General features: G+C 36.3%; 1 protein-coding gene across 1 annotated transcript in view; it reads left to right on the top strand.

The window, feature by feature from the left end:
* The window catches only part of LOC126470460 (mitochondrial folate transporter/carrier), a 57,873-nt gene that overhangs the window by 36,475 nt on the left and 2,837 nt on the right, over positions 1–18,561 (top strand). The window contains exon 5 of the mRNA XM_050098321.1: positions 5,458–5,603. Coding sequence (XP_049954278.1) covers positions 5,458–5,603 — 146 coding nt within the window. The remainder of the gene's footprint in view (positions 1–5,457; positions 5,604–18,561) is intronic.

Genomic DNA, 18,561 nt, shown 5'->3' with positions numbered 1-18,561 from the left:
CTGAGGAAGTCAAGGACATGTGGCATCAGGATAAAGTTGACATTATACCAATTATACTATCAACTACAGGAGTCATACCACGCAATATCCACCAGTACATCAACGCAATACAGCTACATCCAAACTTAAATATACAACTACAGAAATCTGTAATTATTGGTACATGTTCAATTACCCGAAAGTTCCTAAATGCAATGTAACATATACCGTACAATTAAAAGGAAGTCACGCTTGATCAAGGTCTGCGTCACTTTCCATTTTTAACCAGACCTAAGATCTGAGAAAGGAAAGATGATGATGATGATGATGATGATGATGATGATGATGATGATGATGATAAAGTAAAATATATTTATTATGCTCACCTGGCTCTCGACTTGCTGGAGTATTTGTAGATCACTCTGTACCGTTATGCAACGTGTATACATCTCCCAACAACATTAGTTTCTTAAGACAGTGGTGCTCCAGCTCAATCTCCTTCAGTCATATCACTCTCCTCACTTCCAACCAAATAAATTATCACCACTGCTTGAACCACCAAGATAATCTTGAAAATCAGGATCATTGGCAGGACCATCTAGCATTTCATTATCTAACTAATTCAAAAGCTTTTCTAATTGATCATCACTTAAAAATTGTACAGCCATTTTGACACACAAAATCAGACTAATGATGTAGTTTTTATACTTCGCCTATTCTTACAATATGAAATGCCTCAGAAGCATTGTAGACCATACGACAATCACATTTTTTTCAACTAAAACTTTGTTAGAATTAAAGTGACAATTTCTGACTGGGTCTAAACCACCTATTCACAATAAATGTGTGTCAAAATTGTCTCCAAATTATTTTAGATTTTGAAATTAAATTTGAGGACAAAATAAAGTATTACATATCAAAGGATTACCTAAGACCCTGCTAGAGTATAAATATTAATCACAGTTTTGTGTTAATTTTTTAAACTGGGTCAGTTAGACTCATTCACAATAGGAAGGTTACCATATTTACTCGAATCTAAGCCGCATATGAAAAATGAGACTCGAAATCAAGGAAAAAAGAATTTCCTGAATCTAAGCTGCACCTGAAATTTGAGACTCGAAATTCAAGGGGAGAGAAAAGTTTAGGCCGCACCTCTAAATCGAAACAAAGTTGGTCCATTGTGATACGAGACAAAATTTAGGTCGACTGAATGACGATACAGCTACAGTAGTTTGGTTTGAGTTGTAAGCTTAGCAGTTAAGCTTTACCAGGTAGCCATTGCGATGTGTCAGGCGCTCCGTCCGTATTTATATGGGTACCAGTCCTTTTTCACGTGCTTCTTCTGGTTTGAATTGATTGCTTATTTTTCTTTGATCTGATAAGTGCCGTTCTTTTTGTTGTAGGTGTTTACGTCACTCTAAGCTGAAAATGCATTATTGTACTGTGTCATGCATTGTTTGTCACATTCTGATAATGAATGTTTACTGCCTGTCGCCGCTTGCGGCGTGGCTTGCTTTTGTGCGCACTACCGCTGCTTACAATAAAAAATAGAGAAATTGTCTCATTAGCTAAACAATGGCAAGAGACTGCTATTTGTTATTACTTACACTGCTGCTTTCTTTGATAATGATCAACAGGAACTAAATAATAGACTGTGCATGATAGAAGATGTTCTGAACGAGAGTTTAGCGAAAATTTTTCTCGTTTGAAAATCCTTGCAGACGCCTCTTTAGTACATTACATTCTGCACAGAAATTAGTGATCTTAGATTTAAAAATCTAGTCAGTTGCCGTGCTTCATTTCTGACTGTATCGCTATTAGGCATAAGAATAATACGGATATAAACATGACATGATATGTATATTCTTCCGTGTTTGCTATTGTCTCACTCTAGTTTCGTAGTTTATTAGGCAGGCAGGATTTAAATGAGATAGCAGAAAATATGAAAGAATACATGGCAAAATGTTTATATTCGTATTATTCTTATGGTGAAGAGAATACTGCGTGTGATTCACAATTCAAAAAGTTCCTATTAGCAACCATCTCTTCTCACATAGGTAGGAAAAAATTCAGAACGTAGAGTTGACCATATTGACAAACATCCCAAACAGTCTTTCCAGTTGGATTTTCGTAGTACATTGAAATGCTGCTACATTCGAAGATGAAAAATACGGAATTTGTATTTACTTCGTTGGATAATGTATGACAATGTAGTGGTCGAAACTTGGGGGCGGAGAAAAAAGCTCGTCTTCCACCTTTTTTTAAAAATTTATTTACTGATGCAGAGGTTTTGGCACCAGTATTTATCATTGTGCCAGCAGAACATTCCTTTGTAGCGCTACATATATTAGACGGCAGAAGTTAGTTGTGGTGGCACCTACCAACATTTTTCAGAACTTTTGCTTACTTTGCACCCGATTCTAAGCCACAGGTGGTTTTTTGGATTACAAAAACCGGAAAAAAGTGCAGTTTAGATTCGAGTAAATACGGTAACTGGATCACAAAGTGACAGTGACACTGGCCACACCCAGAGAAGAGGTGTTCTCTGTCAGAGTATGTGGTAAAGCTCTTAGCCCTGCCTAGCTCCTGCAAAAAAAGTCTGAACTCTTCTTGCAAAGTTCATAGCGTTCCTAGTGCGGCACATGGTCGGAAATCAGGTTAACCACATTAGTAAATGTGAATCTAAATGCTGTGAAAGCATTAAGGCCAAACACATTTTCTGTGGAAGGACCACTGCCATATATGCCATGTCAGCTGTTAGTTATTAGGGAACAGGTATCTGTTGTCTGTAGGTAACAAGACTACATACAGGTAGAGGCAATGGTGGAGCACAGAACAGATACATATGAGAATTCATAAGCTGCTGCAGCACCCATATCAGCTTGACTAGAACAGCTTCCCATTGATGCACACATTGATGAACAACTTGTTAGAAACCACTGCAAGGTTGTAACACATAGGACTGAGACATTAATGCCCATTGGTTGAGGGCTCAGGGTGTGTCACGAGCAGACAATAAATTGACATTGCTGCAATGTTTTTTTCCTGGCATTGGGGGCAGTCTGGCCAGTCATGTTGGACTAAACAAGCAGGACATGATTTAAGTGCTTACGGGAAACAGCTCACTGTGGATGTGTTTGTGGTACAAGTGGACCATATTGCTGTGATTTTCATCTTGGAGTAGCACCCAAATAAGAGTGCCTGCTGTTGTTAAAGTTGAAAGTGGCCACATCCACCAAGGAATCCAACCACTTGAGAAACTTCCATTTGTGATACAGAAAATGTCTCATCTTAGTAGGAATTTTCCAACGGTAGCACCTGTTGACCATCCTCAGCAGGGGCTGACCTAACTTCATCCTGGACCAGAGTATGTGTTAAGACTCCTTATGTTGAGAGGTAGCAAAGCAGCAGTTCAGACTGAGACCCTGCACTTCTGCAGGCAAAGCGCAGTAAGATTGATGACATTGTTCGTGCACTGATCGAACTCCACCCTCAAAGAAATAACATGCATATGCGGGGGACAATAAGTGACACATTTTGTCAAACGAGAGGAAAGGGTTCTGAAGAGACATGACATCACATGTTTTTTTGGTGACCTGGAAAATTTAATAATTTGTTGTATGTTCAAAGACTATCTTCACATTAGGAAATGTGGCATATATAAGATCCCATGCCAATGTGGGAACTCTTATATTGGAGGCATGCTGAACAGTGCAGAAACATTGTGCTGAACACCATTGCCACACACATCTGGGGCAACTGGTAACAGAGCATTGTCTGGACACAGGGCATTGCATATTTTATGAGAAGACCAAAGTTTCATTTTCAGTGGCATCTTCCTGGGATTGTGTTTGAGCAGGGCATATATTTCTGTATGGCAGACAGTTTTAACAGGGATTTAATTAAGTGCTGCATGGAATCCAACACTTGGCTGCCATTAAATTAAAACCAAAATGACCCGACACGGCACGTTACTGACATGTAAGTGTACCTTTAACTGCAGGAGTGTCCAACAGCATAGTCGTTGCCCAGTGCACATGCAGAAGGCCTTTCTGCAGCTCCTGGCAGGGGGTACTATGAGTGGTGCTTTCCCCAAACTGCGAATACCTTCCTGTGTGTATTGCCTGCTCCTGGGCTGATAAATTTGGACCCAGCCCTGCGATTATCAATTGTCTTGCAGCAGTGACAGCAGCAGCTACCACCACCTGAAGATATCAAACAGTCGTAGTGATGAAATATTGTGGGATTTGCACATATGATCTGGCAGCAAACCTGAGAAGAGTATTTTAGAGAGAGAGAAAGGGTTCCTGAAGGGGGTCAACTTTCTAACAAGTAATGCATGGGGATGGAATCCAACAGAGAAAAAGGGCCTTAATGGTAGTGCTACCAATTACTTTCTAGATGCTGAGGTGTTGCCATAAGTGCCTCTTATGCCTCCCAGTCCTCTGCAGTTTCATCATAGGCAGGGGAAGGAAGCAGATAGGCCAGTAGTTACTGTGGCTTTGCCACGAATCCAGTCAACTCCTTGTCCAGCACAGCTGTGTGTTCCTGTTGTAGCAATTCCAAACACCATTGGTTTTCCAACTGCTGGTGCAGTAAACTTGGAAGCGCTATCTCCAAGGAGTGCTAGATGTCATCAAATCTGCAAGAAACACTTGTAGAAAGTCTAATCAGCCTTGTCGCCACTTGTGTTGTAATTCTACACACAGTTCTAAACGTTACTAGGAGCAAATACAGTAGCGAAATAGTCTGCTTCACTCCAGGGTTGTATGAAGTTTGGTTGCTCGGTGTCTCCAGATGGTGCAAATTATTGGTGGAATGCACAGGCCCTGTGGCAGTGCTGTCTTGTGATGTGTGATTGTTGCTGCCTGGCAGCTGTCCTGCACTGAAGTGCAGGTGAGTTGAATTGTTATGGCTCATATCTATGCTGTGCAAAATGTTGTGGTAGTGATGGCAGTGGTGCCAGTACGAAGGGTGGTAACACGTTGGCCTTCAGCAGTATTCAAACCTGAAAATTGCATGTTACAGGTGGTGCTCTTCCGGTGGAGTCATTCTGACTGTCATTTGAACACACCTCACTTCAGTATTTGGGAAAGGGTAAAAGAAAATTAAGATTTTAACTAGAGCTTTGTGTTAGAAAAAGTATGGAGGACTAGACCAATGCATTCGGTGGTGTGTATGTATCAGTTATTTTATTTTCGCTGTTCCTGAGGACTGTTACAGCAAAGACACAGGATTGTGTTCATTTTCTTCTACGTTTTTGGAACTTCGTGCAAGCATATACGCATCACTGTGGATTTTATGGAAGAAATATTTTGTCAGCCGAAAGTTTTTTTCCCTACAGCATCCTTTCTCAGTGATGTTATTTTTGCAGAGCATCAGATCTTCACCTAAAATATTTAAAAATGTAAAGATTTAGTAGCAGAGTGAATCTCTCTTTTATTACATCTGATGTTATATTACAAACTCCATTTTCAGGGAACTGGTGAATATTTAACATTTGCTGCAGTTTCAAAGTTGGTAGCAGCTGCTGCAACATATCCATACCAAGTAATTCGTGCAAGGCTGCAGGATCAGCATCACGACTACAAGGGCTCATGGGATTGTATCCTCCGCACTTGGAGGTATGAAGGGGCTAGAGGGTTTTATAAAGGGCTTATTCCTTATCTCTTACATGTGACACCTAATATATGTTTGGTATTTGTAATTTATGAGAAATTTACTGAAAATAGCTGAATGATTAAAAGACTTTATTGTAAAGACATTTTTGTTTTGTCCATTGTTCTGTTAACTTTATGAAGTATGAATCTGATGTATGATGGACTGCTGTGGTAAACATGTTCCTTTATACTTCATATTGTATGTGATTTATGCATTCATTGAAATTTTTGCAATACCACAGAAACTTGACCATTTCTGTCTTGCAGAAAGTATTTAGAGGAGTCTAAACCTAAGTTGTGTTGAAGTGGTATTTGACAATATAAATATGTTTTGCAGTGTGTACTTTCATAGGAGATGCCCTGTTGTATTGTGCACTGTTCACCACTTTAGAAGTTTTATGAAATATAACTGAGAAATATTTTTCCACTTTTATTCTTCTTAACGTACAGTTACAATAAGAGATGGACATAACCACTTCTGGGGCAATACACAAAGCTTTCCATGACACACTAACATCAATTGTGTATTTCTGCCTTTGTAATAAAAGTGGTAACTGCTGTTTAAAAATTGCATTGAAAAGTTACAGACGAGGGAGCAAGACTGAAAATTATTGCCAAGTTGCATAGTTTTTGAGAATAATCAGACAATGTGCACCTAGTTAAAATTTTGAAACTGGCACACAGCATATGGTACTGAAATTGTGTTACATGTTTAATGTGTAAATTTAAGCCAGTAATTACAAAAATATGGCACGTTCCTCAAGTTATTTTGTGATTGTAAACTAAAGTTTTCCTTCTGCTTGTTGAGATATACCACTGATTTCATGTTGTTAGATATCATTGGACTGTTGTTCAGAGCCACAAGAAATATATTAAGTTGTAGTCTCCCTTAACTTACATTGCATAAAGAGTTAAAGTTGTCTTAACACCCTCCATAGATGACAAAATGTAAATTTGCTGTTCAAGGCTCAGAATAATTCTGTTTGTAAGGGGAGAGCTTTCTGGTATCTCTGATGGTAAAAAGTACTTGCTATTTGTGGCAGTTGGAAAATAAATTACCATTGTACTGTATTGTATACCTATTGTAGTGTGTACCTACTGCTTCTTAATTGTAAGTTAATTCGGAAGAAGGAGAAAGTATAGGATATTCTGCTTTGCTCTGTTCATGTTTCAATGCATTTCATTAGCTATTCCATAATGCAAAACGGACCCACAGTAATAGATATTTTTCAATTTAGAATCTTTTTAAAGGTGAATGTGAACACACAGTGGGGTGGCCATAAGTATCAGAAGTGAAATAAAAAATAACACGATACAAATGAATGGAACTTAAGAGTGAATCAAAATATTAGAAGTGCTTTTTCTGGTGACAGATGATCTCCAGTATTATTGTTAAAGGAAAAAATGTTACTTGAATGAATGAATGAATGAAAAGGGCAACCAAAGCAAAGCCGTGCTATTACACTGTCTTGAAATGCTATTAATACAGATCCATCTTCAAAAGTATCTTCTCAATGGCTTCTAAGAATTTAGTATTTGAAAGCATAAAACTAACAAGTTTGATCTGTTGTTAGATTTCTTACTTGAACTTGATGAGAGTGTTGAATTTATCAATTTGTTTGATGTAACTTTTGAAAATTTCCTGGTATTTATTCTAATAATTTTGAGATGTGCAGACGAATCCCATCTACTTTCTGCCAGAATATTTTAGCCCAAAATCCCATCTGGCCATCTTCAAGTGAGTAGACAACTACTGAAGAGCCATGGTGTATTCATGGTATTTAAGCTGAATCTCTCGTGCGAAATGTGCTGGCATCTTCTGGCGCATGCGTCGCACGACGACATGTGCAGGAAGCAGAGTTGTGTGTATGCTGCCCTCAGTGGTGGAAGTGAGAGATGATCTAATCATTGAGTATTGAATTACTCCATTGATTCTACTGTGACTGGATAATTTTAATAATTAGATTCCAATTTTTATCAGTTGAAAGCCATTGTCATGATTTATAAGATTATTGACAAGGTGTTTTGCTACTAATTCTGTGATTACTAAATCCCAAAAACTGAAAACTGTAGCTAAAATTTTTGTTTTATTGTATTCCATTGCGTATCCCATGGAAACAGTATTCTGCTACTGCTGATTTTAAGTTGCCGATGATGGTATGTCTTGTGTTCCTGGACAGTTCGTGTTGTCTAGCCTATATGTACAGTGCCACACTCGCAGAGAATTTTGTAAATGCTTACTTTTTCCAGTTTTAAGTCATCTTAAACTGATCCAACCATGGCCAAGCTTTTCACTAGTGGATGGAAGATAATCTTGATTTTATTTTTCCTAAGCAAGCTGCCTATTTTAGAAGACAAATTTCTGGCAAATGGAAGGAATGCAGTCTCCAGTGTATTGCTTCTTGTTACTATAGATATGCATGGACTTCCTTATTTAGAGTGAAATGTAGCCATTCTCTTTTAAAAACTGTCTCAAAGTGTTGCAGTTTTGCATGCTGGTTTTCGTCATCTGATATTATGTTTGCCCGACTGTTATGGTACTAAGAACACTGGCAGTTTTTATGGGATGTTGATAGCTAGATGCCTGGAGTTTTAGATCTGTGTGTGTGTGTGTGTGTGTGTGTGTGTGTGTGTGTGTGTGTGTTTTCTGTTCTCGGAATGGTCCAGTGACCCATCATTCTTACAGTGTAAAGTCCCATCTTTCTCAATCTCCATTGCAACATTGATGTTCTTATGTAATGAGTTTAAGTGACTAAAGAATTTCTCTAGTTCTTGTCCGTCATAAGGCCATACAACGAAAGTATCATGTACATAACACCAGAAAACTGTGGGCTTAAAAAAAAGTAGACTAAAGTGCTTACTCCTTGAAGTCTTCCATAAAAAGATTAGCCGTCACAGAGGATAAAGTGCTCCACATGATGATGCCATCTGTTTGTTCAAAGAATTTATTAAATAAGAAGTAGATTGAGGAGTGTGTGTGTTCAAACAGGGCTGTCAGACTAGCACTGGATAAGTTACCAGTAAGATGTAATGAGTCCATTAAAGGCTTTGATAAAAAGTGAGACCAGTTCAAAGTTAAATAGTAAATCCAAGCTGCTAAGCTTAATTGTCTTAAGGTGATTGACAGAATCTGTAAATTACATATGGGGTGACAACACTTACCCACATACAGCTTCAGTAGAGGGGCCAGATGTTTTGCAGTAGAGTTGGCCGAGGGCACCAATATTACTTACTTCTAATTGTATGGCACATCATTGTTGTGAATCTTGGGAAGACCATATGGCCTTGCTGGTACTGCATTGTGTGGTCTCAGCGTCCTGATAACTTGCTTAGGTAGAAAACTATCGTTCAGAAGAGTAGCAGTTTTTCTTGATATATGGCTCATTGGGTCACTTCAGATTTTGTGGTATGCAGAATCATGTTGCTGACCATACATCTTGTTGTAGGCCTCCCTTGTCAAAAGAACTGCGGCATTACCGCTATCTGCAGGCAGTATGGCTATGCTAGTATCTTCTTGGAGGCTGGAGGGAGCAGCTCTTTGAACTGGTGAGATGATACTCAGTTGTGGCACACATTTCAACAGCATTCGGCAAGATTCTTGTCGAAGTTCATTTGCAGAACCCACAGAGAGAGAGGTCTAATGGTGTCCTCAATAGAACAGGTGAGACGAACTGTCGGAGTGTTGTACAGAACACGAAAGATACACCTGACTTCAGCAACCATTAAAATCAGTAACAGAACATTGCATTTTCATGCGGCACCCAGTGGAATATAATAGAACAATAATTTTAGCTCCAGTTTCCAATTTTTGGGATTCAGTTATCAAAGAATTGATGGAAATAAGTCTTGCCGATAACCTTTTAAACCACAACAGTATCTTTCAACTGAATAAAAATTGGAGTCCTATACTTTAAAATTATCCAGTCACAGCAGAATTGATAGGTTCATTCGATAATCACTGATCAGATCATCTCTAGCTTTCACCAGAAGGGGTATAATTTAAAACTCAGCTGTCCTGCACAGGTCGTCACCTGGTGCATGCCGCGCAAGACACCAACATGTTCCGCATGCGTGAGATTCGATGTACTTGCTGTTGGATGCACATGGGCTATTCAGTAGTTGTCTGATCATGTGAAGAAGGCCTGACGTGTCTGGACAAAAATTTCATGGCAGAATGTTGACTGGATCCAGATGCACACCCAAAACTTACAAGAACGATTTATTTGCTGATTATAAAGTAGATACGACAGTTACACATGACTTGGAGTAAGTATTCTGCCCATTTCTGTGTACATTATAAATGATCCTACTCTTTTGCAGCAGTAAGTTTGGACATCTTTAATATCACCATTAATGTGATGTTGATGTCTTTATTCGAACTGTATATGTGGTGCATTTTTTGCAAGCTTAAACCTGTCCGGAGAAAAGCCAATTGAGACCTAATAAGGGCTGTTCTGCAGATTGTCAGAACATTAAAAATATAAATATAGTAATGTTATTGAAATAAACAACTCTCTGTGGTGAAGTGATTAGTTCTTGTCCACTGATTTATAGGTCCCAGGTGAAATTCTCCGTGAGCACCACAAATTGTTCTAATAAAAAACTGATGTGGCATCCAGTTAGCTTTGTGAGCATGACAGAAGCTGCTTGAATAATAGAGCAGTGATAGTGATACGGTAGCTAGCCAAAATGGGGAAATTTTTACTTTTATGAATGAAGTGATTTGATAATTTTGAAAATGTGTTCTTTTGGGTCAGTTAAATTATTAAAGATTTCTTAACCTTAAGTAATAACTCGGCTTCAGTAAGAAAAGTCAATTAGACTTTTACTTTGTCAGAGTGCAGATTTGCTGACTGAAGCACTCCTGAGAACATTAGCTACAAGAAGAGGAATTGTTAATTATTCATTTCTTCCTTTTTTTTCTTGGATAACACACATGAGCTACTACACATGTCAGTGATCTTACCTTGTGCTGTATGGAATATTGATTATTCAAATTGCTAATGAAGCCCTGAGTGATTATAAAATATTTAACTAAGAACAGGAAGTTAATCACTTGACTGTACATTATGAAGTGAATGCCTGCCTGTATATCAAGATATTGTTGTTTTGTAAAAAAAAGGGAAATAAGTAGTTATCACTTTTACTGATGCAACACATATTTTGCTATTTTGTTAAGTTTCTTACAAACTACACCTTAGGGGACAGCGGTTTGTGTGGTTGTTCGGGCAAGTAGGCTGTGACAGAAGTGGTGAAGTAAACAGATACTTCCAGTATCAACATTGTGTAATCCCATCATATTTTTATACTGGTTTTATTTGTATGTGACATGTGTAACATAAAAACAAAGCTTCAATTGTTGCTTGATGCAAAATGTCTGTGAACTAGTTTCATGTTTGTATTTTCTGATGATACCCTTTCCTGTATGTCTTCTGTTAAGTAAAAGACAACTATTCCTGTCACACCATAATGAATTTTTCCACTCTGTAGTAGTGTGTACATTTAAATATACTTTGTCAAATAAAAAGTTGTGGAGCAGCATTAACTGTGGAACTAACAGAAGATGGATGCAAAAATGATTTTATACTGCTCCTCGTATTTTCCATACTTTGCAAAATACAGTAGCTTTGTTTAATGAACTGTACTTGTTTTATTCTTCAGGTATTTCTTCTTATACAGATATGTAAAGGTGATAGTCAAATTCCTCCATCTTAGAAGTAATTGCCACTAGTTCCATGGAACACTACCATCAAAGACCTATTGTGTTAGGCAGAAGGTGTGTGTGTGTGTGTGTGTGTGTGTGTGTGTGTGTGTGTGTGTGTGTGTGTGTGTGTGTGTGTGTGGACTTTTCTTATTACTGTTAAATGAAAGCAAGACACTAGTTCCCTATGCATTTAAGACCATTCTGACAATACGTAGGAAGGCTGCTGCCCAGCTATCCTGAGTGGCCGATTGTACTAAGAGTTCAGTCAGCTTAGACTCAACAATTTTCTGTTACACTATTACCAATATATGTTTCTACTGTCTAGGGTTTCTGAATAAGCATAAACTGAACTTGTACAGGTGCTTCATTATTGTTACCTACAACAGTAGAATTGCATTGATCTAAATTGGGCATATATGAACAGATGGGTGAAAATATCTTCAAACACAATTAGGACTGATTGTGTTTTCAAACAATAAAAAGTCCAGGATGGAATAATTAAAATATTGTAGATTATCATTTTGTTAGTATTCTACTTTTTATGATATCCCACATACTATAAAAACTACTTAATTTCTCACATCAACAGAGTACAGTGTGAGATTATTACAACAGTCAGTGTATTAAGTGGCGGTGTATTATGTAGTAGTATGTATATGTGGATCCATCAGGGATGTAATTTGTCGCAAATTTTGTAATTCTTGTCAGTTTGTCGATACAAAACTGTGCCACTATAAGTAATCTGTTGCATTTGCTGCCAGTAACCGTCAATAACACAAGATTTTTGGTACATCTTCATTATTGTAAAGTAATCATTTTTCCAGCAACTAAGATGGTGTATGATAAGACTCTTCTAAGTGAATCTTGATTACAAGTAATTATATAACACACAAGGTACATTGCAGATGTGAGAAGGAAAAATTGTGATCGTACTGTTGCCTTAGATATTGAGAATATTGAGAAATGTATACTTTAAACTGATGCATTGATTATGTTTGTAATCACCTTTTGAATCAACACCAGCTTCTCATGTTAACTACCGCATTAATTAAATTATAACTTTATTCATTGCATGACACTTTGATGCTGTAGTTACCTTGTAAATTTGTGCACATTAAAATTTGAGTTAAAGTAAATTTTAAGAGCTGAAAGTACTTCTGCAGGTAGATGTCGGTGATCTTGATATCACTGCTGCGACTTTGTTTTTGTTTTTTTTGGCTTTGCTGATACATTGAAATAAAAAGAAATATCTCTCTATATAAAAAGAAAACGGGGAAAAAATTTCAAAATATGTTTAAATAAAGTAAGTCAAGTCACCCTACTTAATTGTAATAGGGTTGCAAGCTTATTTTGTTGCATGATAATATTATTATGTTCTTTTTCTTAGTTTTTGTGTTGAACAATCTGTTAAGAGACTGTTAAAAGTACAATAAAAATGAGAAGTTTGTATTCTGTATTGTTGTAATAATACATTGGATATTTTTCATGTGTACAATTTTTCATAGGTATGTTGCATAAAATTCCTTCCTCTGCTATATTCTTGGTAAGACTAAGGTTTTTGTTATGTACAGTTAATTGTTTGTCTTCATTTGCAATAGAAGTTCTTAATTACAAAATCTGGTCATCCACATCATTCCTATAGTGCTAGGAATCGGAGTAATAAAATTAACATTATTTACAGTGCAGTTTCGAACTTTTCGTCAACTGAAAACTATAGCACGCCCTCAATTACCCTGGTTAGCAAGAATGCAACACTGCACAGATAAACAAAAAATTGGATAATCCAAAATATATTATTTTGCTGGGAGCTGCTATTTATTATATTTGCAAAACATGACATATTTATTTAAAAGCCCACTGTTTTATTTAAATGATGTTCACTGGAAACTGAAGGATTTTTTTTTTTTTTGCAAAATTACACTTAAAACAGTGTATTTTGTACCAATTGCTTTCTGTTCACTTCTGGGAAATAATTGCACAGTTTTTCATTTCTGTTTTTCATGAACTTTTTTCTGGCAGTGGCTCTCATTTCAAGGAGAATCAGATAATGGTGTAGTAAAATGAACTTTGCCCTGTGTGTTCTTCTACCAGGTAAAGAAAGGCATTTCTGTGCCTTGAGGTGCATAACAAAAGTCACATCATCAAAATATTTGTTCTAATGAAACAAGCCTTTCTTTCCACTCCAAAAATCCCTAGCTATGTATTGGTAATCAGCAAACTGGATAATTGGGAGCTTGCTGCAAATGTTTCATACAGTGGGATTAAAGCTAAATGTGATAAATACAAAACATGAAAATCATTTGTAGAATTTAAAATTTGAGACTATTGAACAAAGTCAGTGTGTTACCCTTAAAGATGTATACTGTCAAAAGTAAAATTGAATATCAATTGGTTATTGATCTGATCATCACTGTAGAACCTCAGTTTTAACTATTTCTGTTATTGTTAGAGGTATAGGGAGCAAAATTTTATGTAATTATCATTACTGAAAAACTTCAAATGAATACACACAAATGTGTGTAATTTTGATGTTTCTCATGGAAGATGAAAACTGTGCATAAGATGTTGTTGATATTGATCAATAAAATGCACACAGTCCAATCAATGTTTATGCAAATCATGACATCTGGATTCTGGAAGACTTCATAAGTAACCCCCATGCCTGCCTGCTTCCATTTGCCTTGTCCTTATTTTTATCACCCTAAAAAGAGGTGGAACATTTGTTCCCAGGACAAGTATTGAGCATTTTCTTTTGAGTCTGGGTTTTTCAGATGTCAAATCTCTCCTGATGTTTGAATTGATATGGATGCTTACTGGTAACACACGAAAGGAAGGAATTTTTGTTACACTTGCATTGTGCTCGTAATAACTGCATTAAGGTATTTAATTGGAACAACATACGCTCTAATGTACGGGTTTCATAATTCAGAAATGACTTTATATTGTTTCATAATAATGAAGTAAAGTTTTGCATTATGATCAGAATGTGTAGTTCAGTTATGATTATTTGTCACAGGGTGGAACCCTTGAGTCTGCCAACAGATAAACTGGCCCATTATATAGTCATGCAAATTGTGTTTATAGCATCAGAAACTTGCACTTTTTAAATTTTGTTGTGACTTGAGTTCCTTTGTACAGGAAGCACATCTGTAATTATATACTTAATTTTTCTCATTTTTAGCATTATGTATTAATTTATTGTAATCTAATAACAGTGTACATGAACTATGAGCAAGTAAATCCCTGATCTGTTTTCATTAGCAGTGGGACTGAAATTTCAGTAGGTAATAATTCATCAGACTATGTCTTCATAGTGACATTGTGATAAGTCACATAACACAAATTTCTCTACAGAGCTGCATATGTTTTCTGTGAATGTTACTTGGAGGTATGGGGATGTTGCATATTTATAAAACTAAAGCAAATAAAATTATTTAATGCATGTTTATAATGAGTTCTGCCTTCACATCGTGTTGTAACTATATAGTATTGAACCATTCCTAGCTTGGTATTAATTTCTTTTGCTGCTTAGTTGTCAAATACCACTTCTTTGTTAATATTTATGAATCTGGAAAAAAATTATTTTGTTTGTAAATAAAAACCTTGCAGGTTCAAGGTTTGTATATAGTTTGAAGTAATTTCATCAGTTATTTTAAATGGATCTCTCAGTGCATTTCTAAAAAAGTTGTTTGTGTGTGTGTGTGTGTGTGTGTGTGTGTGTGTGTGTGTGTGTGTGTTAGGAGAGGGGGAGTAGCTTCTATTCCTCACTGAGCTGCACATTTCCTAGTAAAATCTCTCGTGGATTGAGTAAAGGCGAATATTTTTGTTTTATTTGGAGAATCTCATGTGCAGAATATTGTTTAGTGATGTGTCCATGAATTGTAAGTTTGATTTGTTAATTTAACAAGCTGGATCTGTACATATAACATTCAAAAGCAATACTTTTTGGTTCTAAAATACTATGTACTTAAAATAGAAGTATCTCATTTTATTTCTTTAGAAATATTGTTTTGGAGAACATACTTTGATTCCTGTTAATTGTGATATACATGTAATATCTGAATATTTGCTGTTAAAGTTCTCCGTAATAAAATTTTATTTTTTTATTTCTTGTGTTTGACAATGCAGGGAATAATATCCTCATTGTAATAAATAGTGCTTACTGATGCCTAGAATATCACAATTGTCATTTTTATATGATATTTATTTCTGAAAAGTCCATAATATGCTGTATGTTATGTAAAGCAGCTAGTACTTTCATTACAACAATAAGAGAACATACCGGCAGTAGATAAACTAACTGTGCTGATGATGGAAAATAAATGCTCTTTTCTAAATGAAAAGATTTTTCCAGTATCTTGTCTTTGGTGTTGGTGTGTTCTAAAATTTTTTGCAAAAATAGAATTTTTACGTCTCACAAGTGGAGTGAAGGTACAGGTTATACTAGAGAAATTGATATTTGGGTGAAAACTGTGTAAAATGCTGCTTCAGAAATGTATGTATGTGGTGGCAGTGATCATGAAGATGACGACTTAAGTAGTCTAAAAAAATATAGTCTTTGGGGAACAAAAATTAAGTTGATCATTCCACTCCACATATTGTATGAGCTGCACCTTTCTTTCTATAGTTCACATATAAGCTGCTTAAGAGCATTACTTCCAGATAATGCAGCAGCTCTGACAAGCTATTTAATACCAAGTATAATTTGTGGTTTGTTTTTATTTGTGTAGTAATTTCATTTCTAATGGTGCAGCTGCACTCCATTCCTTGATATGGTCAGTGCTTCGTTGTGGCATAGGGTACTGTTTATTTTCCTTGTTTTTGAAAGACTTCACGCATAAGGAAACAGCCATACAACAAATCATGGTGTGTGTTATTAACATGAACACATTTTACATTTGTCATTTTGTTGAGTGAAGTACTCAACCATGATGAACATGGGTTATCAGAAAATGAATGAGGATCTTACTTCCATAATATTTTTTTAATAAAGTTGCTGACCTCATCTGGGTTTGAAACCATTAACTGTAGAATGATAGGCAGGCAACTATTTACTTCACTAGCAATTACCAGTAACAAGACTTTATAGTGCGGTCTTGTCTGATGATACACACAATGTGGTGTATGATGTGGCCAGAACAAAGTTTTTCCATATTGACATATTGTTCTTTCAGAAAGTGTGCTTTGATTATATCAGTGCCAGTGGTCATAGTGTACCCATGAAAGAAGGCAAGAATAATAGTGACACAGTTGGCATTTTTAATCAAAGGTTTGCATTTTCATGAAACAAATGAAATTGAAAATCTTCTGCATTTATATTTATTTCTAAATAATTATAGCTCAGGTGCTAGTTCTTCAATGTTCATCTTCTAATTTTTTTTACAAATGGAAACACATACAGAACAGTGAACAGCAGTGTGGATGGTTTGAAAATGTGAACCAAGAAAGGAACAGCTAGTGTTTGGGGTACTCATATATGGTGTAATAGTTGTTCACTTTTATAACGACATTGTTGGTATAGTAAATTTTGAAAATTGCAAAACTATATAAACAATCTTGTGGGAACGATGTGCATTAATATAAACTTGTCTTACCCACTTAAACTTCATGATCGTGATTGGATAGTTAAAAAAAGAAAATTAAGTTGTGTTAGTTAGAATATCCATAACTATTAAGTGCCGGCTTTGAGTGTATTGGTTTATAATGTGATTATATTTAAAATTCATAGATAACTCTCTGGATTTGTGCTGTTAAGTCTCTGGAATTTGTACATGGAGAAAATTGGTAATTGTTGAGAGAGGGGGGGGGGGGGGGGGTTTGTAAGTACATAGCATTCCAGAACATCGCTGACATTAACCCTCACTTACAAATGCACTTTTTGCACTCTACAGCTAGCGCACGTACTATTTGACAATACTGTAATTCAGCATTATTAGTAAACTGTAAATTGTGCCATAAACATCATGAAGTATGTTTTGTGGTGTGCTATATTGAGCCTTCCCTACTGTACATTCTGCTCTTGCTTTACCAGTCCCCACTGCTTAGTTAGTTCACGGTACTGTTACCAATAATGAAACTTCAGATGGTACACAATACACAGTTCTCGACACACACGAATATGATTTACCACAGTTTTCCCATGAAATGCAGTTTCTAGTAGATTAATTCACTCGATCAAAATGTAATGAAAAATGTAATAATACCATGTCGTTAACATTTACTTGCCTGTGGTACTAGTTGCTAACTGTCGTGGTTTAGAAAGAAATGAATCTCTTCTGGGTGTAAAACCTTACCTTTGCAGACAAAAAGAAGAGGGAAACACAGAGTAAAAGTATGGAAGAAGGGAAAATTGGTAAATGTCATCCTGAAAGATAGTGTTGAAAGTAACTGTAGTTCATCAATAATAAATCGTGTATTTTATAGTTTCAACAAGCATTAAATTTCGAAGGTAGATTAAAATTTCAGACCAAAGAAGAATAAACATAACTGTTTGTAAAAAGACTGGAAAAGAAATAAATTACACAGAAAGAACTCCACTGCCATCTTTACAATGACTGAAACATAGTGAAAGGACATAAACATCACTATAATGGAAAATATTGAAAGTTTTAGAAGTAAGAGGGGACAAAAGATTTTAGTTTCCAACATTGTTGCTGGCTTAGTCAGTTGATAATCAAATGCAGCATTCTAAAGTTAAGTGCATGAAGTACTCTGTGGTTTGGTCCTTTTCATCTTAATGGTGTAATGTGTTGCCTGAAAAAGGCTGTCAAGGAGAGTGAATTGTTTTTATTACTTTCATACACAACTTCATGGCCCTCATAAATACCTAATATTCAGTTAAAATACTGGTTTTACTTAATCAAAATAAAACAATGGCAAATATTTGGAGACAGTAGAAAGACTACATTTTATGGTCACATTTGAAAAAAACAGTGCTGGGTCCAGTAAAAAAATACACTGTAGCTGTACTGTGTGTCTGGTAAGTATGTGAAATAAGTACAGCAGAACCCCCAGTGTTAAGGAAATTCACACAGTATCTTAGCAGCAACCAAGAGGATGCCTCCAATCCAGCTTTGTGTGTGTGTGTGTGTGTGTGTGTGTGTGTGTGTGTGTGTGTGTGTGTGGGCGCATGCGCTTTATAGGGGATCGGAAGAACCAAAAAAACTAAGCTTGTCATATGCTGCTCAAGTGCGGCATGATGTGGTATGTGTTAGATGA

Source organism: Schistocerca serialis, chromosome 1 (assembly GCF_023864345.2).
Source record: "Schistocerca serialis cubense isolate TAMUIC-IGC-003099 chromosome 1, iqSchSeri2.2, whole genome shotgun sequence".
Classification (NCBI taxonomy): domain Eukaryota; kingdom Metazoa; phylum Arthropoda; class Insecta; order Orthoptera; family Acrididae; genus Schistocerca; species Schistocerca serialis.
The sequence above is the reverse complement of the archived record's forward strand: the minus strand, read 5'-3'. Positions and strand labels throughout refer to the sequence as shown.